The sequence below is a fragment of the Alternaria novae-zelandiae genome (genome assembly GCF_023758075.1).
Source record: "Alternaria novae-zelandiae strain BMP 2774 chromosome Unknown scaffold_8, whole genome shotgun sequence".
Classification (NCBI taxonomy): Eukaryota; Fungi; Ascomycota; class Dothideomycetes; order Pleosporales; family Pleosporaceae; genus Alternaria; species Alternaria novae-zelandiae.
In genome coordinates, this window is record NW_026056968.1 from 27,152 (window position 1) to 53,994 (window position 26,843).

At 53.7% G+C, this 26,843-nt stretch overlaps 9 protein-coding genes across 9 annotated transcripts; 3 read left to right on the forward strand and 6 right to left on the reverse strand.

Moving 5' to 3' along the window:
- Positions 1-799: 799 nt before the first annotated feature.
- J4E88_004499 (uncharacterized protein) lies at positions 800-1,760 on the forward strand (the record flags this gene model as incomplete). The annotated part of the gene is made up of 3 exons (XM_049398144.1): positions 800-838; positions 891-905; positions 963-1,760. The coding sequence occupies 3 exons, from the start codon at positions 800-802 to the stop codon at positions 1,758-1,760; spliced, it is 852 nt and encodes a 283-aa protein (XP_049255705.1).
- Positions 1,761-2,540: 780 nt separating this feature from the next.
- Positions 2,541-4,788, forward strand: J4E88_004500 (uncharacterized protein; the record flags this gene model as incomplete). Its single annotated transcript, XM_049398145.1, has 4 exons — positions 2,541-2,548; positions 2,610-3,272; positions 3,319-3,646; positions 3,700-4,788. 4 exons carry the CDS (start codon positions 2,541-2,543, stop codon positions 4,786-4,788), a joined length of 2,088 nt encoding a protein of 695 aa, XP_049255706.1.
- Positions 4,789-5,171: 383 nt separating this feature from the next.
- Positions 5,172-6,365, reverse strand: J4E88_004501 (uncharacterized protein; the record flags this gene model as incomplete). The annotated part of the gene is made up of 3 exons (XM_049398146.1): positions 5,172-5,829; positions 5,886-6,101; positions 6,274-6,365. The coding sequence occupies 3 exons, from the start codon at positions 6,363-6,365 to the stop codon at positions 5,172-5,174; spliced, it is 966 nt and encodes a 321-aa protein (XP_049255707.1).
- A 1,574-nt stretch (positions 6,366-7,939) lies between these two features.
- Positions 7,940-11,304, reverse strand: J4E88_004502 (uncharacterized protein; the record flags this gene model as incomplete). The annotated part of the gene is made up of 4 exons (XM_049398147.1): positions 7,940-8,581; positions 8,635-10,690; positions 10,741-11,006; positions 11,056-11,304. 4 exons carry the CDS (start codon positions 11,302-11,304, stop codon positions 7,940-7,942), a joined length of 3,213 nt encoding a protein of 1,070 aa, XP_049255708.1.
- A 1,265-nt stretch (positions 11,305-12,569) lies between these two features.
- Positions 12,570-14,147, reverse strand: J4E88_004503 (uncharacterized protein; the record flags this gene model as incomplete). Its single annotated transcript, XM_049398148.1, has 1 exon — positions 12,570-14,147. The coding sequence occupies one exon, from the start codon at positions 14,145-14,147 to the stop codon at positions 12,570-12,572; it is 1,578 nt and encodes a 525-aa protein (XP_049255709.1).
- Positions 14,148-14,827: 680 nt separating this feature from the next.
- J4E88_004504 (uncharacterized protein) lies at positions 14,828-17,824 on the reverse strand (the record flags this gene model as incomplete). Its single annotated transcript, XM_049398149.1, has 3 exons — positions 14,828-16,251; positions 16,672-17,295; positions 17,344-17,824. 3 exons carry the CDS (start codon positions 17,822-17,824, stop codon positions 14,828-14,830), a joined length of 2,529 nt encoding a protein of 842 aa, XP_049255710.1.
- A 396-nt stretch (positions 17,825-18,220) lies between these two features.
- Positions 18,221-22,734, forward strand: J4E88_004505 (uncharacterized protein; the record flags this gene model as incomplete). Its single annotated transcript, XM_049398150.1, has 8 exons — positions 18,221-18,496; positions 18,577-20,044; positions 20,094-20,795; positions 20,868-21,319; positions 21,373-21,494; positions 21,886-21,962; positions 22,027-22,193; positions 22,243-22,734. The coding sequence occupies 8 exons, from the start codon at positions 18,221-18,223 to the stop codon at positions 22,732-22,734; spliced, it is 3,756 nt and encodes a 1,251-aa protein (XP_049255711.1).
- Positions 22,735-23,054: 320 nt separating this feature from the next.
- J4E88_004506 (uncharacterized protein) lies at positions 23,055-24,881 on the reverse strand (the record flags this gene model as incomplete). Its single annotated transcript, XM_049398151.1, has 2 exons — positions 23,055-24,829; positions 24,875-24,881. The coding sequence occupies 2 exons, from the start codon at positions 24,879-24,881 to the stop codon at positions 23,055-23,057; spliced, it is 1,782 nt and encodes a 593-aa protein (XP_049255712.1).
- A 359-nt stretch (positions 24,882-25,240) lies between these two features.
- Positions 25,241-26,488, reverse strand: J4E88_004507 (uncharacterized protein; the record flags this gene model as incomplete). Its single annotated transcript, XM_049398152.1, has 3 exons — positions 25,241-25,988; positions 26,040-26,261; positions 26,313-26,488. 3 exons carry the CDS (start codon positions 26,486-26,488, stop codon positions 25,241-25,243), a joined length of 1,146 nt encoding a protein of 381 aa, XP_049255713.1.
- Between the last annotated feature and the right edge of the window lie 355 nt (positions 26,489-26,843).

A 26,843-nucleotide genomic window follows, 5' to 3' on the forward strand; every position in this document is an offset into this window, starting at 1 on the left:
GTCATACGATTCGATGAGGACTCGGCGAGAAGATCAATCCCAAACCATGCCCGACGGTAAGATATAACACTTACCTCTTGAACCAGATGAGATGTCCGCAGGGTGCGTCCAATCTTTGTTACATGTTCAGCTTATATTGGCATCTCGTCAAACTATGCGTGTCTTCCCCAGGATCATTACTTTTCACACCCTCCATCCGCGTCAACAATCGTAGACACAGTAACTCGTTCTTTCGACTCCCGTACAAAATTCCCTTGATCCCTCCTATCTTATTATTTCACTCGCCACTGTCCAGCATACATTCGTGGCTGCGAGCTTGACTTCATGGTTTAATGGGCCATGGTCAGTCTGTATGCCCTCAGTCGGACCACTGACGGCCTCTGCGTAGTCGCGCGTACGTCCCGCGGGATTGAAGGCTGACTCAAACACAAGACATTGCGTTCTCATGATGTAAACAATACGTGATCCCGGGTAATCGCAATCCGGGGTCTCAGTGCGAGCACACCTTGCTCAACCCCAACCAACCAACTCCGTTAATTTGCCCAGATATGCTAAACGACCAACCGGCTGTGTAAAGAAGCCCCACTTTACCTATGAACCGCGGGGCATACATCTAGCTACCCCTCATCGCTTTCATACCCGTCACGAATCAGTCATGGTGATTCTATGTTGACCTGTGGGGAACCTGCAAAAACCAGTACGCAATTGGCACAGAATATGTACCTATACAGAGAGTGCTGGCTTAAGGGTTCACAAAGACGAATTTTCCCGTCAGACGTGTCTAGGTAGGTCATCCGTCATGGCATCTTCTCTGGATCTGATCAACCAAGCTCCCAGTGTATGTAATCACGAATAACTGAGAATAACATGCGACTGACAGTCAAAACCAGGGAACCAAGCTATGGGTACATCACTCCACAGGCCCCATTCCAACTACGCCATCCTAACATTACACACATCAGGTCTTGAACCTGGGCACATTAGAATGTGACGACGGGTGGTTTATCCGAGCAGCAAACGCGTCCTCATCGTCAAACCCAAACCCGACCAACAAACGCCGTAAACTGGTCATGCTTGGCATCCTTATCCAGCACCCAACCGAGGGCCTCATCCTCTACGAGACCGGCGCGGGGGAAAACTACCCCGAAGACGTCGGTCCACCAATCCAAGACATCTTCACCCGAATCGATCACGACGCGTCTAAGAATCTAGACGCGCAAATTGCCTTGACCGGCCACAGCATCAATGATGTGAAGATGGTTATAATAGGCCACCTTCATCTCGATCACTCTGGTGGCTTAGAACATTTCCAAGGAAGAGACGTACCCGTCTACGTCCACGAACTCGAAATCAAACACGCCTTTTACAGCGTCGCCACCAAGACAGATCTAGGGGTCTACCTTCCCCACTACCTCACCTTCGACATAAACTGGGTCCCCTTCCACGGGTCGTACTACGAGATCGCCCCTGGAATCAATCTACATCATGCACCTGGACACACCCCCGGACTGACCATCATGCAGGTGAATTTGAAAGAGAGTGGGACGTGGATCTTTACGAGTGATCAGTATCATGTCAAGGAGAATTATGCGGATGGCGTGCCGCAGGGGTGGTTGGCGAGAGATCACGATGCGTGGGTCAGGAGTCATCAGATGATTAAGGGGTTGCAGAAGAGGACGCATGCGAAGGTCGTGCTGGGGCATTGTTGGGATACGATTAAGGAGTTGGATGTCGAGTTTGCGCCTAGGGCTTATGAGTGAGTAGTGCGCAAGAGAAGCCACGGTGTGTTTAAGTTGGCTTGGGAAATGAGACAGATGTAGAGGTACGAATCTGGTGTTGGATCTGGCAAGGGAATAGAATGGGAAAGCGCGATGTCGATCGATGTAGGAATGAGGATGGCGCATACATAGTGTGGTGAAACTGGTGCGATGCCACTCAGGCATTGCGTGTGAAGAATTCATGCAACGAGAGGGTGTGGCTGGGATAACTACGAAAGGTAGCACAAAAACGAGTGGAATAAAAACGACAAGCAGCATCCGCTATTTCTATTCTGCGCATTGCATCACATTTCTGCGGGCATTGGGAGGCCTCGTGCGCGATTCCTCTTTTTGGGTTTAGCGTGCGGCTTTTCCGGCTCTTCATCATGTTCTTATCCGAGCTCTTAACTTCTGACTCCACTTCCTGAACCTGAGCAAGGAGCCAAGAACGACGAACCGCGAAGCTTCAGCCATGAACGAGAACAATCCTCCTCGAACGGCTTCTGCCGACGTGGAGCCGAAGCATGCATCGACTGCTAGATGGACACCCGCCAACGGCATCGAAGCAGTCACGACTGTGACCCCGGCAAGCGCAAGTTCGGATGAACCGAGATCACCACCTGCAAAGAGAAGGAGAGAGGAGCGTGAGAGGAGTAGGGTCAGTAGAGCTTGCGACCGATGTAAGAAGTGAGCTTGTGGAAATTTGGGCGCACATGCGGTGCTGCATAGATTCTATGGATGCGCTAACGCTCAGAGCAGGAAAAAGGTTAGATGTACCGGAAGATGCCCTTGTGCGCTCTGTCTGCGATCTGGGTTGCCGTGCGAGTTTACTGCGTCGTATACTCGAGGAAGACTGCCTTCTGTCATTGTCGACGATCCCGCGATAGCCTCAGATGCACTAGCCTCAAGACGGAAAGAGAGCTTAGCCTCTGGGACGTCTGCGAAAGAAGAGACTGCGATATCGACAACACAGTTCCCACGCATTTATCCTAGTCCTCTGACTCCTATCGACCCGCAGAGTTATTCGAATCCTGAAAACTCCGAATCAAACGCTCTAGGCATGGCTACAGACCAGATCAATCGCCCTTCCTCGCGAGATTCTCCGGTACCTCAGGGCGCCCAACGAGATCAAGAAGGCCACTATGTTGGCTCTTCAAGCGCAGCATCGTTTCTCATCCGTATTCAGAAGCGTCTGCACACGAATTCCTCCTTGTCGCATGACTCTACCATCTTCACCTTTGGCGACGCTCCCCTCCCTGAGTTTGATCTTTCCATCTTCGTCCCACCACCAAAGCCTGATGCGCAGAGGCTTGTGGAGCGATATTTCGACTATGCAGCACCGACTCATCGCTTTCTTCATCGACCAACGATTGAACAGCTTGTCGAGGAGTTCTATGACACCCAAGGCGAGATGAGAAGTAAAGAAGATGGCAAAGCAAAAGTTGCATTGTTGATGGTAGTCTTTGCGCAAGCACAAGCATATATGCCACTCGGCAGTACGGTGCAGACTAGCAGGTTTGTCGACGCTGCCGCTGTTGTAGGCTCTGCTAATGTCGAATAGCGCTCGATACTTCCGCGCAGCCGAAGCGCAACTATTGCAAGAACGCGGCGCCGTAAGGCTAGCGAGCGTTCAGGCACGACTGCTGCAATGTTTCTACCTCCTGACACAATCCCGTATCAACCACTGCTGGAGTCTCTTCGGCGAACTCTCGCATCTCGCCTTCGCTATCGGCCTGAATCGTGGAAGGAAATGCGATCCTTCGACCAAGGTGGACTATGTAGAGATCGAGAGCCGAAGACGCCTATTTTGGGTGGCATACTCACTAGACAAGTACCTCGCCGCTGCTCTAGGTCGTCCACGGACTTTCAAGGACGAGGATATCGATCAAGTAAGTGTATCTGGCGTCATCAAAGTTGGGGATCACTAACACAATGGGTCCAGGAGCTGCCTACCATCGTCAACGACAACGATCTCCAACCGAACTACATCAACCTACCCTCGCGGCTTACTTATTCCCTAATGACAGCCCCTGTTGAGCACATTAAATTGACACGCATCGTGTCTCTCGTGCTACGAGACCTTTACTCAATTCGCCCGCCCAGTCTGGCCTTGCGCATCGAGCTGTCGTCGAAATATACATCAGAACTGCACGCGTGGAAGAATTCCCTGTCAGGATTTCTTTCCGGTTCGACCTCGATAGACCGTATCGACAACCAGTTGCTCATACCAGTCTACCAGCGTCAGCGTTCGGTGCTCAATCTGGCGTACCACCATGCGCTGTTGCTCATCCACCGACCCTTCTTACTGCGAGACTTCGCGAGTCTGACCCATATGGGCACCCATCCCAACTGGAGCGCCGGACTCAGCACAACGTATGACGCATCGGCAAACATCACCGCTTGCCTCGAAGCTGCCATGTCTATTGTACGCTCGGTAGATGACGTGTTCAAGGCGTCTAACCTCTTCCGCTCTTTTTGGTTCACCCAGTACTACGCCTTCTGTGCGGTGGTAGTGCTATACATCCATCGCATTCAGCAGGGCTTGGGTGTGAAGACCAAAGTAGAATGCGAGGGATATTTCGAGGCTGGTGTCAAATGTCAGAGGCAACTGGAGACAGTTAGTGATACCGACTGCCTTGCGCATCGTTATTGTGTCGTGTTGGAAGAGCTTAGGACTGAGGCAGTACGCCAGTCAGGCAGATTATCGACGCCAGTAGCCGACAATGCCAGCTTCCAGGACACATCGCTCCTCTCGTTACCAATGTCGGCTCCAAACCCCGATTCCGTCGCGCCTGCGGCGAATCTGCCACCCCTGATGTACAGCAGCAACAACAGTAACATCGACATCTCCGATAGCGCAGCAGTATTCAACAACACTAATAACAACGCGACTAACCCTACGTTCTCGTTCGATCTACTCGACTGGTCCGACTTCGCTAGCTGGGGACAGTTCGAGGGCCTTGTGACGGCCGGCAATGGCTCCTTCGATCCGGTAACGCAGAGCGAGAATGACTTCTGGTTTGGGTCTTGAGCGGGCAACAAGAAAAAAGCCGAACAGGCCTACAGCCTACATCAACATGGCAGAATACAAGATATGTGACCTAGCGTTGATGTAGGCTCTAGACCTGCCCAGGTGTTCAGCCTGGAACGACGCTCATAGAAGGAGTAAAAGCATAATGATAATTGTCTTCATTCAATCGTGTAAGAAACGCCATGATGCGTCCAGTGGGTATCTCGAAAAGGAAAACAGGCTCTGCTATGCATACCCATGACCGTGAAACCATCTCAAAATGCCGGAGTCGTCATACAAGATGGTTCGATTGAAGTGATTGTACTATTTCTTGAAGCTTTTAAAACAAAACTTCAAGAGAAAATACAATCACTCCAATCAAACCATCTGGTATCAGGTACTGCTTACCGCCTCAAAAGTCTCTGCCACCTCGACCTAGACGGCTGATCTGGCTGCTGCACGGCCGTATCCGCCGGACCCGCAGCCGCAGCCGCAGCATCATTCGCATCCTCACTCTGCTCCCCCGTCTGAGGCGTACGATCCTGCAACTCCACTGCAGGTTGAGCCTGCGCTTGAGCCTGAGCATTCGTCCTCGCCTCAACAGCCTGCTGTCTCCTGATCCCACTCCCATGCAAGAAGTACTGCCAATTACTCATAGGCAGCGGTGCCGGTGTCTGATTCGCAGTCCCCGCTTCCAACGCCGCAGGCGTCGCATCGCCACCTAACGCGATCCTCTCTTCCTCGTCGTGCTGATCGAGTGCTTCTTTGCTCATGTACATGGAGCGGCATATCGGACAGCTGGTCTTGCGGAGGACGAACCACGAGACGAGGCAGTCGGCGTGGAATTCGTGGCTGCAGACGAGGAGCTTGAGAATGGTTTCGGAATCGGGGCTGGTAGTGGTGGTTGGGTCGGATGGATCGGAGGAGGATGGTGTTGTCGAGGGGTCTGTGGATTGTGGGAGCGAGGCGGGTAGGGCCGCGGCATCGGTTATGGGTGTTTCTGGCGAGAGTTTGGCGGGCTCGGGTGGGGCGGGGGCGTGGAGGGTTGAGAGACATATCGCGCTGGAAATGATGTTAGTTGAGAGTCGGGATGGGTACGGTAGATCTTCTCAACTTACCATTCTCTTTCGAGCACCGAACGTGTCTCTACTACCCCAAGCGCTCCCTCATTGTCGTCGTCCGCGCCATCACGATGTTGCGATGATGAGGACCCAGTAAGACTGACAACCTCGGTGACTTCGTTCAACTTTTCCCTCGCTTCCGCACGCCTCAGCGCAGGCTTCTTTGCCTTTGGTAGTGGGCGGCGCACTGGAACAGGCACAGCTTGTCGTTTTCTCCGAATGCAGAATATACACAAACTATATCAAGAACAATTAGCCCAATTCTTTCTCCAACCATCCCAGTCTCATAGACCCCATCCATTTCAAGAGTCCAAAAAGAATTCCAAGCGAAACTTACAAAGGCGCCACAATAGCAACAACAAACACGGGAATCAAAAAACTAAACGCCGTAGGCGTCATCCCAGACTGGCCAACGGTATCGCGCCATTCGCGCGCTTCCAGACTGCGAACAAAACCGTGGCTCGAAACCGCAGGCATTGTTGCTTCCAAACTTTGGAGAATGCGGAATGCAGCGTTGGCTTGGTTCGACTGACGTGTGTGGGGGAAACGCAGCTCAAGCTTGGTAGCTGGGGGGGAAGGGATGCGTCTCGACCTCGACACTTTTGGTGCGGGGAAAGGCCAAACGTAGGCGTGGTAGGATCTGCGATGACGGGGGAACGACGGAAGAACAGCGCGGGTATACCGGCAAAACCAGCGAGGACGATTGCGCGTACAAATCGCACGTCCTTGCGTCTATCGTATGCGTCCGTCCGTGTCGTGATTTCGAGGTAATGGAATGATGTGTTTCCGCGGCCGTACACAAGGTTTCAAGATCACGCAAAACAAGATGTGCGTAGCGGTCACTTCTTAACACTTGTTAGCAACCCCCCATCTTACCCCGGAGGCCCACTTACCCGAGCGCTGTCGCGCGTTCCTATGACACCTGCACCCACGCGCTCAGCCTCCACAGCCACGTCTTTTTTCGCCACTTCTTGATTACGCTCAAGGAAGCTTGGCTCAGCGTTCTAGATGCGTGATGGGGACGGCTGAAAAACGCCGAGCTGCAGCTTATCCATCCTTATCACGGTCCGATAGACTTAGAATGTTGCATGTGTGTAAACTGGTCGGGTTGGTTGGGCTGAACGCTCCATGGCTGGTTTGCAGCGTCAGCGGTACCGGGGTTGGTAGCGAACGATGATGCAGAGCGCAGACATGAGGACAGCGGGAAACGGGAAAAAGCAAGATCAAGCAATAAAGCCTATCGTTCCCAACATCGCCGTTCGCACAGTGCTACAATCTCAATCTCCAACAGAGTCCCAGCCTGTGTTTCCCCAATACGCACGCCTCACGATCCTCCAGCCGCTCATCGGCACGACCTTTTTCGTCCAGCTCAGGCCATTTCCAAGACTACTGTAGTGACTGCATCCCTGGGCTGACGTACTCCACCAACGCGCTAAATCCTTGGTGCGGTCTAGGCGCCGAGGCAGGACGCACTGTCTCGGTCTTGGTGTGAGTGGAGCGGAAAGGTTTGGCATGCCATGGCGGAGTGGGCAGGCTGTGGGGATATTGTGGGTCGGGCGGGCTGCGTGTTGCGCAAGCCTCCGAACAGACTTTGAGAGAAGGACGCCTGAGGACTGTGCGGGACTCGTGTCGAGGTGGACTTGTGTTTGCGCTCGTCTCGTGATGGTCTGACTGCAATTCCTTTGGATTAGAGTTTGGGTGGTGTGGATGTGGAGGTAGACTCGCGTCGAGGTGCATGTTGGGTGCTGCTGCCATGGCGATACCATGAAGCTCGAATTGAATGTCAGTATCAAATGCAGACAGATGTGAAAATGTAGATATGGATGGTAAAAATTCGTTGTTCAGTTCGTTGTGGTATCTAGATTACTATGTACATGCTGTATGACTATAAAAGCCTTTTCATCGCAGCCAAGATGGCAAGAGGTATTGCGATCGCGGGCTATGCAAGCAACTTCAAACGCCTTATCCAGGACTAAGCCTGGCCCTAAACATTAAGAGCTCTCAAAGAGATTGCTCGAAAGAAATCATGCTTCTTCGTGTCATTTCTTTGCTCATGCACCTGCACCTGACTTCTTCTCGCCATCCTCACCGTCAGTGCTGATAGCCGTGCTGAGGTATCGCTCAAACACGCGCGACTCCAGATCAACGGAGCCCCTCCTGGCAACGCCATTCTTAGCATCGCGCTTCCTGAAGTACACGCGCTTGCCCCACTTCCACGACTCAATGCCGAGGAAGAACAGGAATGTAGCGACGAATACAATTCCCCATTCCCAGCTGATACCCTTGTGCCTGAAGACGGTGTCGTTGATGACAGGGATGTACAGAACGGGGAAGATGGTGACGAAAGCGAAGATGATGGAGAAGAACAGGAACTTGTTGCGCCAGACGTCAATGGCCCATTGCGTGAAGTACTTGTTGGAGTTGGGCTGCATCATGAAGAATGAGCGGCGCATGTCCAACATTTGCCATGCCAGGAAGACGGAGAACCAGGTAAGGCAGGCGAAAGTAGTCGCACGAGCGCGGAAGACGGTGTCGCAAGTGTCGTTGAACGATTCATTGCAGCCGTTTCCGAGGTTGCCATCTCCGAAGCCAAACATGACCAGGGAGAACGCGCCGAGACAGAGAGCGGCAATCCAAAGTCCGTATACGAACATGTCGAGGATGACCTCGATGGTGAAGACACCGCGCTTGAGCTGCAATCTATTAGCATGTGTATAAAGAGTCGATCAAATGGACGTGAACTTACATTTTGAGGTGGGCGAGTGAGAATGTCTGGCGCAGCGACCTCGAAACCGAGACCCATGTCGGGAAGAGAGGAGGTAATCATGATGATCCACATGACTTCGACGGGAGACACTGGGAAGACTGAGAGTCCGCTCTCATCCTTGAATGCGAGACCAATGAGCAGAACGCAGGCTTGCGCAATGTTCTGAGCGAGTAGATGGAGAATGAACTTTTGGATATTGTCAAACATGCGGCGACCCTCCTCGATAGCGTTCAGGATAGAGGCGAAGTTGTCATCGGTCAAAACAATGTCGGAAGCGTCTTTGGCAACATCGGATCCAGTTCCCATACCGATACCAACATCTGAGCGCTTAAGGGACGGGGAGTCGTTCACACCGTCACCAGTCATACCAGTGAAGGCCTTGCGTCGGTGAAGGGCGTCGATCATGCGGACCTTGGTGTTCGGGGCGCAGCGGGCAATGACCAGAGGAAGTAGGGGAAGAGCGTCGATTTCGTCGTCGGAGAGCTTGTCGAACTGCGATGCAGTCATGACCATGGCATCTGCGGTTTCCTTGGGAAGAGTGTTCATGTTCGATGGCACAATACCGACTTCAATGGCGATTGCGCGAGCGGTACCAGGGTGATCACCAGTGAGCATGTGGACTTCGATACCAGCCTTCTGGCATTGGCGAACGGAGCCGGCAGTCTCGGGGCGGGGTGGGTCGTACAGTCCAACAAGACCGCGGAAGATCAAGCCATTCTCGATACTCTCGCGGTCAAGGTCCTGACCCTTCTCAGGTGATGGGCCATCGTACTCCTTGCTTGCGAGCGCCAAAACACGCAGACCCATGGAAGCCAAGGATTCCATGTTAGCCAAGATCTCTTCGCGGTAGTCGTCGTCAAGGTCAACACCAGATTCGCTCTCATCGTTGAATACGCGAGTGCAGGAGTAAATGACACGCTCAACAGCACCCTTGGTGAATACGTATTTCTTAGAGCTAGCGGTTTCCTCAAAGATAACGGACATCTTCTTGACATCGGAGTCGAAGGGGAACTCGGCAAGCTGCTTCCATGCAGGTGTGTCACCACCGGTGTGTTCGAGACGGTTCCACTTGAAGCGAGAGGCAAAGACTTGGATAGCGATCTCCGTTGGGTCACCTCGTGCGTTCCATTGACCTTCGTCAGTCTGATGAACATGGGCCAGGTTGGCGAGCGAAGCAACCTTGAGGTAGTCGACCAGGTGCTCGTTGTCCTGTAGAAGCTCCTCCCATGTCTCTGTCTTCTCGTCAACATCAGGGTCGATATGGCGTGGCTGTTTGGGGTTGAACATCAGGGCGCCAACGGTGGGGTTGTGTGGCTCGTCGGACTGGCCAACGGAGTATGTGCCCTTAGCAGGGATCCATGCCTTCTTTGCAACCATCTTTCCTTGTGTGAGAGTACCAGTCTTGTCGGAGCAAATATCAGTGACACCACCAAGAGCCTCGAGCGACTTCAGGTTGCGAACAATGACGTGACGCTGCACCATGCGCTTTGTGCCGGCGGCCATTGTGATGGTCAAGACGACGGTAAGGGAGGCAGGAATCATACTGAGACCAGTGGCTACGGCGTAGATGATGACCTCGCTGTTGTTGGAGAAGCTGTTGGCGGCCAAAACGATGATTGCGCAGACGACGGCGACACCGAAAAGGAGGATGGCGAGACGAGCGAGCTTCTTCTGCAGGGGAGTACCGACGTTGACACCAAGGAAGTGGCCGACGGCATCGGCAGCAGTCAAAGACCATGCCTGGGCGTAGCGATGAGGTTTGGCTTTGCCATCAGGCTTGCGCTTGACTTCGCGGACGCGGGAACCCTTCTGTCGAAGAGACATGGCGATGGAACCGATCTCAGTGTACATTCCAGTAGCAAAGACGACACCACGGGCGCGTCCCTTGGTAACGGTCGAGGAGCTGTAGGCGACATTGAGGCGGTCACCAGGGCCGGTGTCCTCGTCGAAAACGGCATCGCCATCTTTGTTGACTGGGAGGGATTCGCCAGTAAGTAGAGCCTCGTCGGTTTCAAAGTTTAGGGCTTCGATGATACTGGATGCGAGTCAGTGACGTACAAACTAGTTTAGCGCAATTCAACGTACCGGATGTCAGCAGGGACAGTGTCACCTGTCTTTAGCTCAATCAAATCACCGGGAACAACCTCAATGGTTGGCACAGTAACAGTCTTTCCGTCTCGCGCAGCGGTGGCTGTTGGCGAAGAGAGTGATCGAAGCGAGTCCATTGTCTTTTCAGCATTGAACTCTTGGACGAAACCGATGATAACGTTGAGCAGAATGATGGCGGTTACTACACCACCCTCAATCCACGATTGAATAGCGAAGGACACAGCCATTGCAGCGATCAAGATCTGGAATTTGTTAGGATTGTTACATTGTGTGCTCATTGAGGTAACATACCAATGTCATTGCGTTGGCGACCTGCCTTAGCAGAATCTTGCCTGGTGATACACCTCCATCGTCGCCCAGATCGTTGTTGCCGTACTTCTCATGTCTCGACTTTGCTTCCGCAGTAGTCAGACCGTCTTCGTCGTTACACTTGATCTCGGCGACGACGTCCTTCCATGGGAGGGCATGTGCGGGTTTGGAGAGAGGCTCGTTAGCCTGGCCGGACTTGTGGCCCTCGAGAGACGGTGCCTTCTTGCCCATAGTGAGTGATTTCTGGTGCTAAGAAGTGAATGGGATGCAGACAAAAGATCTAGATCCGGGGACATGGCAGACTTTAAACAAGCAAGTTGGCACGCGGGTGCACACACCATGAGAGCAGCCAAGAACCGTGCGATATCGAGAGCTTGGCGTGATGGTGACTATCTTGGGACCGGTGCAGGGAACGTCATCGTCGGTAACGGTCGGCACTCGTCAACAAAGAGATGCATGCATGTCCGCAAACGTTTGGTTGTCAGCCCTCTGGATATACTGGATGGCACATCTGACCCTGCCTGCCTTTTACCACACTGCACAACAGCATCATCGAGTAACGTTGAGACGATTGAGCGGCAGATGCCACCCCAAAGTGCTGTTAGTAGTGCCGGGCATGACGACAGCGGGGTTGGTAACACCCGTTCACCAGCACTGCGAGCGGGGATGAGTGAAAAGAGGTGGCGAGCTGTTCGGTCCCAGCCAAGCATCCCGCTCGCCTACGATCCGCCTAGCCGTGCTAATTTCTCGGCGCAGGCGTGATTGTGCCGACTTCCGTACCGAAGCCACAACACCAACGTCATTCTGCGCCAGATTCCAAGCACGCTGCCATCGACTACAGATGCTCAAGCCACTTACCTTCACGGACACCCTTCCGCCAAGCCTCGATTCTCTCGTATCGCTCCAGGCGCCCAACACCTTCCCGAGCGTCCTCCGTGGAACCTGCTGAGGTCGTCACGCCGCATGCTAACGGCGAAGCTTAACACCAACATGACAAGGCGTATTTCGCCTGGATATCCCCACTCAGGCGGGCTCAAGCCAGCCTCTTGTCGCTCTTATCTGTCACCGGTGGCTTGACTGCAGCGCCGAGCTTTCCGTCGCGGGTCACGAGACTCAACAATCACTTCTGCATCCGCGCCAAGCACCAAGGTCCGCTTACTCCACACCTTCCATCTTGATTACGGAAGGTTCTAGTCGCAAGCTAGATCGGTCGTAATACTTGCGTCTGTAACATGCTCAGCTACTTTGTCACGGTATCACAAAGGCAGAATCCGGTACACTGAGCACAATAACTTCAATTGCCGTCATGGAGATATCATACACCAGGGAAAACTTTGCATCCATTTGACAGCCGTAATGGCCTCAACTCACTACATGCGCATAAAAGTGGGCTTACCCCACTTCTACCACGATTCAGACAAGCACGCAAGCGATGGGTCTCTTGGAATATCCCACGCCTTGGCATGCCTCACGCCATTTCTGTGCCGCGATCTAGTCTAAGCATCCCAGTCCTCCGAGCACCCATCGGAGAACCAGATTTTGTCGCTTATATCTCTGTCTAACATTTCAACGGCGATGCGCTCTTTCACAGCGCGACCCAGGCTCGTTACCACCTCATCTCCTTCAGCTGCAAGCGAGAAGCCGCCAGTGAGATGCTCAGCTACACTTTCGGTGGTATACATGCCGGGTCGGTATATATTGTTGACACGGGTCTGGTATTGAGAAAGTCTGGCGAATCGAACACTTATCAGGCAAGGAGACATCGTCAACTGCTTGAAGATCGTAAACCAAGTTGCATCTTTTAGCTCGACGAGTCCCGGTTTCAGCTTTCGTCCATTGACCACTTGAACCACTCCATCCTCGTCGGAATCAGAATCTTCGACATCCGCAAAGTCGGAGGGCTCAAACGCATCTTCGTCGTCAAACCAACCATACAGATTCGCGCCACAAAGGTGAAGGCTCTGCAGGGTTTTTCGGTGCTTGAACAGAACTCTCTTGAAAAGAGGTGATGCTATCGGACTACTACGGATGTCGAGGTGCGTGAGAGTAGGGAACTGGGTCCATCGAAGGAAGGTGGGCACATTCTCGCTACACAACGTAAGCGACCTGAGATTACCGCTGACGGACTGCAGCAACCCCATGATCCACCACTTCTCAAAGACTTCGAATGTCCGGATGAACTTCAATTGTGTAACACGGTGCTGAGCACGTGTCCAATCGGAGCTCGAGATATCGAACGGTTGTTTCTCGTAACGCAGTACCATCGTATTCAGTGCGACTTCCAGAGTCCAGTTTTTGCGGTCTTCGATACCTCGCAGCGCCGAGAGCACTTTGTCGATGTGGCCATGTAGCTTACCGCGGCAGGAGTCTCCTTCGTTGCGAAGTGCCCATTGAGGGCTAGCCCAATGTCCGTAGGCTCCCCAGCCCATTTCGCGAAGGACGCGCTTCGAGCCCCAAGCCTCAGTCCAGGCAGCAGCATCATCGTCTTTCTTTGGGTAAGAGTCTTTCGGGTAAGAGTCAATGCGTACATGCTTCAAGTTCGGGAAACCTCGCAGTGCCGACTTCAACATTTCCACTGCTTCATCGCTGGCATCGAACTCTTCCTGCTCTTCGACAAGCTTTGCGTGCTCTGGCCCATACGTCTTGGGCCAGTCTTCCTCCTGCTCTTTAGAATTGCAATTCTTTAGCTTCCAAAAAGCCATGTATCCGTTCACGTGCTCAGGTCCGATGGCCACTTCCTCGACGTAATTTCTGAAAACAGGATCGATGGAGATGCTCAGAAGGCATTGGAGACTGGCGCGGGACAGCATATGTTTTCGGGTAGCAAAACAGCGTTTTTTCCAGCCGTCATATGTTGTTTGTTGTATACGCCGGCTTGTAGAGCGCAGATTGCAGAGGTCGTCGCCGGAAAGAATGGCCTTGCCTTTGGCGTTGGTGCTTTGCGTTACTAATGTCATGAGCTCGACGGGTAGAGCTTCTAGGCCTGGCTTTGGAGGCGTTGTAGCTGCTGTGGATATATCGAGGGTCTTGAGCTCCTCGGAGAGAGCCTCTGGATCTTGCTGTGGAGACGCCATAGCTGTGGATTAACTGGAATACGTTAGTGGGTATGGATGGATTGCGTCAATGTCGTGGTTGTAGTGATTCGGTTGACCAACACTTTCTGTGGGGGGAGGGAAGAGTCTGAAGAGCTTTGGAAGGTGAGATTTGAAGGGTTCGAAAAGGGTACGTGCGTTGAGAGAACACAGCTGGAACGCCGCCACCGAAGCAATGTGAATGCAACGACTTCACTGTCGCTTCGCCTCACAACATGCCTAAGAGGAGAACCTCCGCAGAATACGCTATGAAGGAGCATATCACGAAATTCAACACAATCTTCTTCACACTGTTACTGCTGGGATAGTAAAATGCCATATTCATGCTTTTGGGTTCTCAGTGTCTCCGCTCGACATAGTAGCCTGTAGCCACGTGCAAATGCATCCGCAACAAGCCTTGCCACGCTTTCAATGGCCGCTGCTGACGCTATTTGAGTGAAGCCCCAGGATCGATCGAGTTGAGCCGACGCCTCTACCATTCGTAGAGCACGGTAGTGGATGCTTCCAACAAGATAGCTAGTTCGGCGGCGGTGTATTGAGCATCAGGATTGACTTCGACTGCACTTCCACTGTCTGCTTGCCTTTTGAGAACGACTGGCGGTGGGTCTAGCTCCGAGTCGTCACCAGGAGTGGGGTTAAACACCGTACCTAGACACACGTCATTAGCCAAATCCACCCCATGACCATCGTATCCAAAGCTCACCACGATACGAAGGACCAAAAGTCCTATCCATCCACGCAACTGCATCCGAAGCCCGGAGATCATAGTCGTCCCATGTCGGCCTCCAGCAACACTGTGGGATATGAATGCTCCACTCAATACCCATCGAGGAAAGCACGTCCAGCGCAGGGTGCGGATACGAGGTAAACGCAAAGTCAACATATGAGCCTCCAACCCAGCTTGAACACGCGATACCAATATGCTCCAGCACAGGAAGCTGCTTCCGATAGTAAGATAACGTGGTGAGCCAGTCAAGGAATGCCAGCTCTGGAAAATGGACCTTCAAGGTCTCAAGAGTTGGGGGCAGCATCTCATCCGCCGGTTGCTGGATATGCGCCCATTGTGGCTCACCTCGTCCGAACAGGCACTGATAAGGTACCAAAAGATGCCTGAGCGCCTTGAAAATAAGGAAGCCATCTCCGGGTAGTACGTGGTCTAGAAAGCTGGTGTCCTCCTCACTGCAGTGAGTGGATGCGTCTAGTTCCAACCTTGTTAAGACAGGCGCCACTGACATGAGCTTCTGGAATAAGGCAGTATAGCTACCTTGATCGTCGCGATCGAGATTGAAGTGTGAACGGGGTCCGGCTACTCCTTCATCGGCATCGTTGAAAGGCATACGCAGAATTTCCAAGCGAGGGAAGTGTGCGAGGAAGGGAGACAAGGCGTCATAGTGGCTACAAGCTGGATTGAGAACAGCGGATTGTACCGGGATTGTGAGAGATTTGACAGCAGTATTGATCGCAGACGAGTCTCCGTCGGCCAGGATGTGGCTGGGACGAGTGAGAACAATCTCCTCTAGAACTGGGGACTTGGCGAGTACCCAATGGAACTCAGTGCCTTCGAATTTGAGGCTTCGTAGCTGTTTTAGTCCGGGGAATCTCGTGAGATGTGCTGTGCGATTATCGAAATGGGAGATTAGTTTGCTCAAGCACTTGGAAACGAGCCTGGGCCTGCCATCGTCGTCCTCGTCGGCCTGTACAATCGACAAGCTAAGGAATTCGAGCTCGGTCATTTGCCAGAAGAGAAGAGCGCAAGCGATGCGAGTTTCTTCTATTTCTGCTCGGATGGTAGAGGGGAACATCGCGCCCTGTGGTACAACACCAAGCGTGGGAACCTCGATACTCATCATGCGATCAACGACTTTGATGACGAGATATTCAGTCTTCCTGGACAGATCCGGCCGCAACTGGATTGTCCGGTAGAATGGCCATAGATCTCCCGCGAAGCCCCAGCCTAGGACCACATCGCGATATAGCTGTCGTTCGACAAGCGCGCGCAGCTCAGGGCTTATGCATGCGATGCTGGCAAGACGGAAGTGCGAGGAATGATCGATAACGGACTGAAGAAGCTCTGTGGGTAGTCTTCCTAGACGACTATCAGCATATGGAAGAGCGCTGCCCATAGCCTCGTCGTGGCCTGGTGGTGAGGTTGTTTCCATGGCCATGAGCCGCGCAGCTATTCACTTTCCTGATCGGGTGGTGTCAGTAGTGGGGTGTTCGATAAAGTGGCGTATACATATAAGAGGTAGGAAGTGAGGTGAGAACGATACTATCCCTTTTTGGACCAAGCGCGGTGCAGGTAAGAGAAAAGGCTGCTTCACCTTCAATTGCTTGATGTAGGCAACAGTACACTCATCCCGCTCAACATGCTGTATGATATAGAGATGAGCATTTGTGCATTGGCGAATCGAAGGCCATCTATTCATGGACATCCTGGAATCGTCCCGGCACCGCGACAGTATGACCTATTCAGGCAATGCCCTATCTTGTATGGCCTGATACAAACGCTGCTCCACAGCAGCGCTATTAAAGAAAATTGCCGCGTCTTCGCGTGACCACGATACGTTCACAGACGCCGGAATCTGTTTAATAAACCATCTGGCAAAGCGCTCCAACTTCTCGTATTGAATCCGCTGTACTTCCAAAGCTTTAGGATCCGTAGACCCCGCTGCAGTTAAGCGGTAGAATTCACTCTCCGTGAAGGTGATACTGATACGCTCAAGCTTGAGCATGTAGTATATGCGGCCCATGGGGTTCATCCATGATTTTGAGGGGTAACACCCGCCGGATGGATCTTTACGGAACTGAAATTCCAGCTCTTTCAGAAGCTGCAGGATAGTCGGGTTTATTGTAGTTGACATGTGTAAACACTTGAGGCCGTGGCCATATTTTATTGCGCTTTCTTTGTCCATAAGGCCGGGTTCCACTTGAATGAACATTCTTCGGCTCCCGTAGAAGAGCTTCCTCACTTCATTGTGTATCTGCCTGTTGGTTCGCATGATGTTGAGGCGTGGACGCGTGACGTGTTGACGTGAAGGGTCAAGGACGATGCGAGGCCCGGGGGGAAGAAGGAATGAGTATGTGTGGAGGCGGAGCTCAGCGGGAAGTCGGAGGAAGGGAAAGGGTTTGGCTATTCCATATCAGCAGAGTCAGATTATGTGGTCCCTTCTGTACATACCTCTTTCCTCAAGTATGGCAAAGGCGCTTTCGAGGTTGGTTTCGCAGGCAATGTCAATATCTCGCAGTAGAGGACGTATCTCTGAGAATATAGGTGTTGGTCCCGCCCACCCGGATAGCTTGTACTTGTTAGCATACGGCCTGCCTTGTAGCACGTTCTTGTATGCTTCAGCATAAGCATCGGCAGTGGCGCGCGGCCCCGTGAGGCCTTTTACTACGAGGTAGAACCTCTCCGAGCCAGCGACGTAGACGGAGCCTCCAGATGGGTTTGTTTTGCAGGCATCGTCAATATTGGCAATATCATCTTCGCTAGGACTATCTGGCCGTATGCTCGATATGACACGATCGAGAGCTTGTAGCTTTAGCTTCAGATGACCAGCATCTGCGAGAGAAAAGCGCTCCGTGTCCGTAGAGGGTTTAGGCAGAGTCGGCCGCAAGATCTGTTGTCGGGCGTTCAGATCGTGAATGGTGCGAACGACCATGGTGTTGAGGGGTGGCGGTGTGGTGATGTCGTCGACGCGCGACGCGAATGGAAGAGCAGTCGGCTGCCCCGCGCGTTGGCCAGTGATGTAACTAGCCGCTCCGGCCATGCTGCGGCCCTGAAATCAGAGGCACATGCAAGACACCAGCGAGCCCATGCAATCCCATGTTTCTGACACCTGCCACCGCCCCATGACTGTATAACATGCCTCTGCCCGCCATTACCCTCTGAGCCCCTCTCCAACGCCAACACGTTTCCTCGACGCGTCCATCTTCGCGTGCTTTGCCGATCGCCCCGCCCAAGGCCGCTGGCTCCACCCTTCCAAGCTTCACGATACCACGCAAAGTCCTGGCTGAGCAAGCTGCGCGTTGGCGGCGACGCCCCTCCAGTCGACAGAATGGCTGCCCCGGATAACAAGCAAGGCTTCCTCTCCAACCTCTCCCCCTGGCCTTCACGCGCCGGCACTCCCAAGCCCCCAGCGACACCCAAGGCCGAGGGAAGTGCGGACAAGGCGAAGAAGGCAGAGCAGGAGAAGGAGAAGGATAGAGCTGCGGCAGTGCTGGCTCCCCAGCAGGGAGGAGACCATGTGATTGACCGGAGGTACAGGCTGAGTCTCAAGCGGTACCCCAAGGACTGTCCTCCGCTGGCTGTGAGGTGGTTCCATGCTATAGATGTAAGTAGTCAATATACACCTTTGGGCTTTCGTCATCTCCACAGCGCTCCTGCCTTCCGTTGCGGCACTGACTTTGGCAGACGCCCAAGCGCAAACCTCTCTCGAAACATGCCATGGCCCCAGACACGGCCCTGCCCAAACCCAAGAAATGGATACCCTTCGGCGCCAGCGACTCTCGCGCCATCGAGGCCGCCTTCCAGAAGACTGCCGACGAAGCTGATGCCGACGAACTGCGAAAGGGCATCATCAGCCCCACGACGCCCACCCAAGCGAGCGCGACTCCTCCCAAAACCACAAAGGTGCCCGTCAACGAAGACTACCTGTTCGATGTCGAGATCGAGACACGCGAGCTGGCGCCTTCATACTGGCTGGGTCCTGTATACGATGTGAAGCGAGGGACCTGGTTCACACCGGATGGGGAGGCTGTCGATGAAGGTCTAGCCATGCAGCTCGAGGAAGGCTACCTGAAAGTCAAGCCATGGAAGTTCGGGAAGCCGGAAGAGAAGCGAGCAGTTTCGCAACCCCGCGCTCGGCCGCTCTCTATGGGCCCAAGTGCTGGCGAGGACCACCGCAAAGAGCTGGCCAGGCTGAATCGCGATTCGACATCCAACCCAGTCACGCCCAAGTCGTCATATGATAATCTACAAAAAGAGGCTTCAAAACAGTCGAATGATTCCAACCACAGCGATGCATCTACAACCTCCAATGCGCCCGCCGACTTACCGCGCACACACCGACTGTTCGGCGCACATCTGAACTCCACCGTTACCTATCAAGACGAGACGACAGCCTGGATGTTGACTGATGACATGTGGTCGCGCATGGGCAGTACCCTGTATCAGCGCTTCGCTGGAGGAGCGCATTATGCTGGGTACAAATACATCCGAGGGTACACTGATCCCAAAGAAAAGAAAAAACAACCGACACCAGGGAAGGGCCCTCAAAGCGCAAAACTGGAGGATCGGCCGGCTACACCCGCCCTGGCATATGGTTCAGATCACGGCAAGCAGTCGGACTCTGACGCCGACGGAGAAGCGTCGGAAAATGAACGAAGCATGTCGCCTTCCCAAACGCGCAGGCGCAATCTCGAACGACAGGTCTCGTCACTGATGACATCCTCGAAACCAGAATATGAGCAACAACAAGAAGAGGAAATGCGAAAGCGTGAGGAGAAAGAGATGCGTGAGGACTACAAAACGCAGCACGGCAGTGATCAAGACCGTGACATCGAGCATCTGCTCTTAGTAACACATGGCATTGGACAACGGCTCGGAATGCGAATGGAGTCTATCAACTTCATCCACGACGTCAACACACTGCGCAAGTCCCTCAAGTCTGTCTACTCAGCTTCGCCCGATTTGCAAGCCCTGAATGCGGAAACGGACTCAGAGACCAAGAACAACCGCATACAAGTCATCCCCATAATTTGGCGGCACTTATTGGACTTCCCTAAGCAAAGCTTGAAGCACAACCGCAAAGAACACGACCTTGGCGATCTCGACCACGAAGATGAAGAGTATCCTAATCTCGAGGACATAACCGTTGAAGGTGAGTCAAGCGATCTGGTCCTGAGCCAGAACAAATACTAACAATACAGGCGTCCCCGCTGTTCGCAATTTTCTCACTGATCTCGCGCTTGACATCTTGCTGTATCAAAGCCCCGCTTACAAGGGGCATATTTCTCGCATCGTCGTTAACGAACTGAACCGCACCTACCGCCTATTCAAGGAGCGCAACCCATCTTTCAAAGGCAAAGTGAGCTTGGTCGGGCACTCGCTCGGGTCTGCCATCATGTTCGATATTTTATGCATCCAAAAAGACCCAAAAGCCAAACCAAGCACACAATCGGCCAAACAACGAAGATCTACCGAAGAAGGTCTGAAGCTGGACTTTGAGGTGGAGGACTTCTATGCTCTTGGATCGCCTATTGGCCTGTTTCAGATGCTCAAGGGGCGTACTATCGTTGGACGACCGCAGAATTCTACCACTGGGTTTGTTCCACCAAAGACGCCTGCGACATCGATTGATGACCCGTTCTCACAAGGCGGAGACGAGCATGCATTCGACATCACGACTTCCTCGCCTCTCTGCAAACAGGTCTTCAACATCTTCCATCCGACCGACCCGATCAGTTATCGCATCGAGCCGTTGATATCGCCAGCGATGTCAGCCCTTAAGGCTCAGCCTCTACCTTATACCAAAAAGGGCATCTTCGGTGCGCCTGCATCGCAAGGCTTTACTGGTATTGGACAGCGCGTTGGCCAGGGTGTGACAGACTTTTGGACTTCTCTAGGATCTGGTAAGTTCAGATCGCCTCGGACTACCTGACATATTATTACTATGAGCTATTTGCTGACAACACATGTGCTAGGTATCGCCAGTGGACTACTCAACCGCAGTCTCGGCATATCAGGAACCGAGATGACAGGCGCAGGGAGCAATACACAAGGACAGCGCACCTCTCGACCCCTCACCGCCGCGGCACCCGCCCCAAATAGCGCTGTCAATCTCGTGCCAGGACTCAACGAGCCTACCAGTGCCTTCATCAGCGAAGAGCGTCGCCGCCGCCTCGGACAAGAGACCATTGCCGAGGGCACAGATGGTGAACACCCTCCCACCCTCATCGAAGGCGACATTGAGACACTCTTTGCTGGTTTCCAAAAGCGAAGAGCGAGCCAACAAAGCGAAGACGGCGAGCGAGACGTAGAGAAGGATCTCGAATGGCAGGAGCTAGAAGAACGAAGTCGCAAACTTAAGAAGGAGGAAGCCAAAGTCCGGGCGCTGAACAGTAACGGTCGCGTGGATTACAGTATTCAAGAAGGCGTAAGTAACAACGTCTTCTCTATGTGTAGCTTGCGGTTCTGACATTGCAACAGGCTTTTGATATCTCGCTACTGGCTAGTATAGCGAGTCACATGACATATTGGGCCGACGAGGATGTTTCGCATTTCATGATATCGCAACTTTTGGCGAGACATCGCGTTTTCAAGCCGAAGGAGTGAGTGTTGTTTGTAGATTTGGCAGTAGATTGATGATATACCCTGAATAGATTCCTGATATCTTCATTGATGGACGCGAAGAGGACGATAGTGAGTATCATGGGATGACTTGGTTAGTCTGGCCTGTCCGAGTTGTTTTGACCTTGTCATCTTGGGCTAATGCACCCTTCCGCCGGTGATCATTCTAGAGACGACAGGGCTTTTCTCCGCCAGGTGTTTGCTGCAACGCGCGGACGTGCGTTTGCTATGCGCGCAGTCTTCTTTGTTTGTTTTCCTTACCCAAATAGGCAGTGCGCGCTTTCCTTACTTTCACGCCCCGGAATTCGCATTGGGAAGCGCGTCGCACAGACATTTCGAGTAGCATGATCTCACTGACCGCGAATAAGGCAGTCGCGACATCGACCCGCACAGCCACCTCTCCACCCGCACCCGCAACGATGGCCACTCCAACAACCAATTCGACAACCGTACCCGCTACCGCTACCGCCACTACGTTCAATTTCCTACGTCGCATCAGAACGCGGGTCGTAGATTTCTTCCTCCCCGAAAACATCCGCCAAGAATATCGCAGGATTATCGCGCCCCTAGCCAAATACAGATATGCATTTGTCGCACTTGCCGCCAGTACTCTGTTTGCGGTCGCAGAGTACGAGCAGCCCGGTTACTTCCCCAGACCCCAAGAGTTGACCAACGCCGTGGTATGTACGTCGAGGAAACTACGTGGAAGACATTACTAACGGCTTGTAGATCGGCTTCCTGTGTGCGAGCATGCTGATATTCGCTGCGTTCGCCTTGATGGAATACACCGAGACTCACACCTGGCCTTGGGAAGACGAGGGCTTCGTGTGGCCGTGGCAAGCGCTGCTGTGGAGTCAGACTGCATACGTCGATGAAACGATGGGAGAGAGCGTCGCTGCGTATCGCAACATGAACATGATGGCGTCCTCGATCCGGGTAGGTGGAGGTGAAGAAGCTGTGGTACTGGAGGAGACTGCATCTTGGAACGACAGTACCAGATCCATGGCTGATTCTACACTCGGCTCTACTACCCCGGCTGGCTCGCCCGCTCGACCCGACATCGTCATCCCGCCTACGCCCTTGCTGCCTGGTGGCCTTCGACCCATCCACCTTCCACCACCGCCGGTGCATCATTCTGGTCTCTTGGGGGAGTCGCCGGCGCCGATCAAGTTCAAACACTTCAGCGGGCACCCCAGCCTGGATAATGTTGATGAGGAGTAGATTGGGGTAGCCTAGAGGTGTACGCGGACGTTTGAGGCAAAGTAGGAGGGGATCTTGGGATGTCACGCTATACTCCAGTGGCATACAGGCTGGGATGTGTCAAAGTCCGGTGTAGTCGAGGATGTCAAGGGTAGGTATAATGAATCACTTCATCAGAGGCAAGCATGGTTTGGAGATGACATGAGAAGGCAGAAAAAGTACCATTCTCAGCTATCTACTAATCGTGAAGTGCAGTACCCATTGCGGACCAGCCGACAACAAGCATACAAAAAAAGAGCAAACCAAAACGGCGCTCGCAAACAAAGCTGCACCCCACCGCCTCAATTCTGAGCGCGAGCCGGCTTCAGAAACCTCACCCAATGGGCTTGGTGCTTCCTCACCAACTCCTCCAACTGCCCAAACACCGCCGCGTCCAGTTCTCGCTGCAGTTGAACCTTGTTCTCCTGCCAGCCGTACTTCTCCAGGTAGCGCCACGCCCGCGCCCACAAGTGGAAGTCGCCCCCTACGAACTGCTGCTGCTGACCCCCATTGTCAGCGACAAACCCAGTCACCAACCCATCAACACGTGCCAGCACGGAGATGAGGGTTCCAAGAGCCACTGTCCCACCAGGGGGCAGCGACTGACCAGATCTGCATTGCCAACGCAGGAGGTTAGCAAACGCGCGAAGTCCGTTCTCTTTGAGACGAAGATTCGTCTCGAAAGAGGCGAGGGAAGAACCGGAGATGTAGTCGGCGATCTTTTCCAGACCGGTCGAGCTCACAACCCAGAATTCGGCTGCCATGACCAGCGGGATGCTGTTGAGCCCGGCGTCGGTAGGCTTCTCCTGCTTGGAGGTGTTGTCGTCGGCGTCATCCTTGATGCCCGGGGCAGCGACCTCGCGGAGTTGGTAGATGACGTTACCGCCACGGCCACCACCGCGACGGCGCGAGGAGGGGCGGGAGGCGGGACCAGAGGAGAAAGACGGGGTTGGTGCGAAGGCCAAACCGGCACCAAAGGCGCCACCGAAGGAAGGAGCGGGAGCAGGCGCGGCAAAACCAGCACCGAAACCAGCACCGAAGGACGGAGCAGCAGCACCGAATCCAGGCCCGAAAGCAAAAGAAGAGGAGGGGAGAGGAACGGGCGCGACAGGTCCAGGAATGTCATCAGCCTGGGGCTTATGGTCAGCCCCAGCTGGAAGAGAGAGGGAAGGTGGCGGCACGATAAATCCGGAATTGTCGTCAGCCGGAGGCTTATGGTCAGCCTCCGCTGGGGGAGAGGGGTGTCGAGGAGGAGGGAGAGGAGCCGAAACCGAGGATGTGAAGCCGGGCAGCACCAGTCCCAGGGAGCCCGAAGCATGATTAGCAGGTGTCGCCAGCGACAACCCACCAAACAGAGGCTGTAGCTGTGGTCCTGGTGCTGGAGCCGGGAGCGGAAAGATGTGTATGAGCCCTTCGGGCTTCGACGGGATGCCGGCCAGGATTTCAGCGACTGTGCGCTGCGGCGGCGGCGGTGCGACAATGGGGGCGGGTGGTGCCGAAACAACCACAGGAACCGGAGCGGGAACAGGAGCAGGAAGAACTGCGACCGGAGGAGGAACCGGAGCGACGAAAGGCGAGGGGGGAGGCGAATTCGGAAGGGGAACCAAACTCGCAGCCGATCTCTCACCACGAACTGCACGCCAGCGCCACCCACAAACCGGATCCCAAACTCTTTCTATCTGGCCAGAGGCCTCGGTGGACCTCACGTCCAGGAACGTGTCGTACTTGCCCTCAGCGGGCAAGTATTGCTGCTGTTGTTGCTGTTGCTGCTGCTGTCGGGGCGGCGACAGGAGGGAGCCAGGGCGAGCCCACTCAGGAACCGGAGGAGGAGACCGGGACCGAGCACGCGCAAGAGCTCGACGCTCTCGGCGCGGCAGCGAAGAGGAAGGCGAAGATGGGGCGGTATGCGGACCAGCCGCAGGGACCGAGGAAGAAGAAGAGGAAGGGGGAGAAGCCCAGAAGTCATCATGCTCGCAAGCGAGCCACCCCAGGAGAGTAAAGACGGCGAGGAAGAAGAGGAATGCCATTTTGGCGAAGATATGTGATGGTATGTATGTGTGTGTTGGAAATGTGTGGGCTGTAGAAAGAAGAGAGGGGACGCGGGAAATCGCTCTTTATATACTGGGCATCTGGGAGCTGCAAAGCTGGAAAGAATAGGACAATAGCTATCTTTCTATTGTGAGGTGGTTTGAAAAGTCGAGGTGACTGCTGGAGACGACAATAGGAACAAAGTGGGGAAGTGAAGGTGGAAAATTTACCTATTGTGTTCGCCTTCACCTCGGAGTATTGGGCAGACAGGAGACACATGGAATAGCGAGGAGGTACTCACGTCGCCATCGGGCTTTACAAGCTTCATACAGACGTATACGTAAACCTCCAGGCCTATCCATGACGTCTCTGCCCATCAAGCAAAAGTAACCTGCAAACCTCCAGGCCTCCCCATGATGCCTTCATTCACACACTGCCAATGAGATGTAGACTCAACGCCCTACCACTCCCTAACCTCCCCTCCCGGCCCAATAAACCCCGGACTAACCCAAGCCTTCGCACCCCTACTCTCCCTCCTAACCATCTCCTCATCAACTTCAATCCCCAACCCCGGTCCCTTCATCAACTCAATATACCCCTCCTTCACATCCCACACCTCGGGATTCTTCGTGTAAGACGTAAGATCCTGACTACCAGCATTATAATGTATACCCAAACTCATCTCTTGGATCGTGAAATTGGGTAGTGTGCAATCTACCTGAACACATGCGGCGAGGGCGATGGGACCCAAAGGGCAGTGCGGTGCGATGGCTACGTCGTAGGTTTCTGCGGCGGAGGCTATACGGCGCATTTCTGATATACCGCCTATGTGCGAGATATCTGGTTGGAGGATGTCGACGCAGCCGGCTTCGAGGAAGGGACGGACGTCCCACCGGGAATGGAGACGCTCACCTAGCGCTATGGGTATGGAAGTTTGGTTGTGAAGCGACGTGATACCCGTGATGTGTTCAGAGAGTAGGGGTTCTTCGATGAAGAGTGGGTGGTGTGGTTCCAGGGCTCGCGCCAGTTGCTTGGCCATGGGCTTGTGGATGCGCCCGTGGAAGTCCATACCGGCGTCCATTCCGAGGACTTTGACGGTTTTGAGACGGTCGACGGCGGATTGGAGGGTTGAGGGGGAGTCGAGCCAGCCGATGTCTTCTGTTGCGTTCATTTTTACGGCGTGGAAGCCTTGAGCTTTGCGGGCGAGACTGTGGGAGTGGGTTAGCAGCGCTGTAGTCTCATTACTTCGAGATACTTACGCCTGCTCTTTGACGTCGTTTGGTCGGTCTCCGCCTATCCATGCATACACTTTGAGCTTGTCGCGTACTTTGCCTCCAAGGAGTTGGTAGATTGGCACATTGAGTTTCCGAGCCTTGAGGTCCCAGAGTGCGATATCAATGCCAGCTAGGGCGCTCATGAAGACTGGTCCGCCACGATAGAAGCTGGTGCGCCAGCACATTTGCCATATGTGCTCAATGTCACTGTTTTGTCGTCAGTATTGATACCGTTTTGTGTACTGGGAAGCATCTCACTCCGCTTCAAAGCCAACGTAGCGCTCAGCCCAGGCATCCAAACATCCCTCGACTGCCTGTGTGTGGCCTTCTAGTGATGCTTCGCCCCAACCATAGTTTCCATCTGCGTCGGTAATCTTGACGAATAGCCAACGCGGTGGAACGCGAAAGTATTCGATAGTCGCTATCTTTCCCATGGCTCACGACCTTGCTTTCCTGTACTATCTCTTTTGTTGTTTCGGTTTGTCAATGACAAGTCACAGTCGGAATCCTGAGGATAAATCAACATGTTGAATATGACATAGCCGTCTCCGTCTACATCATTTACACCTCAGCCAATCAGCACAATGCCGCCGCCATGTCCCCTTCGCGGTAAGCCGAACGGCGGCGCGGGGTCAAAAGGGCCAGAAGGGCTCCACCGCGGGGCGCATAGCTTCGGCAGCTGGAGTAAAGCAACCCGAGGAACGGCTGACCAAGACATGCAATAAAACTCGCGGTACTCGCTGCGCGTAAAAGCTGTTGCTTCACATCCGACTCCAGTAAGAAGAAGAA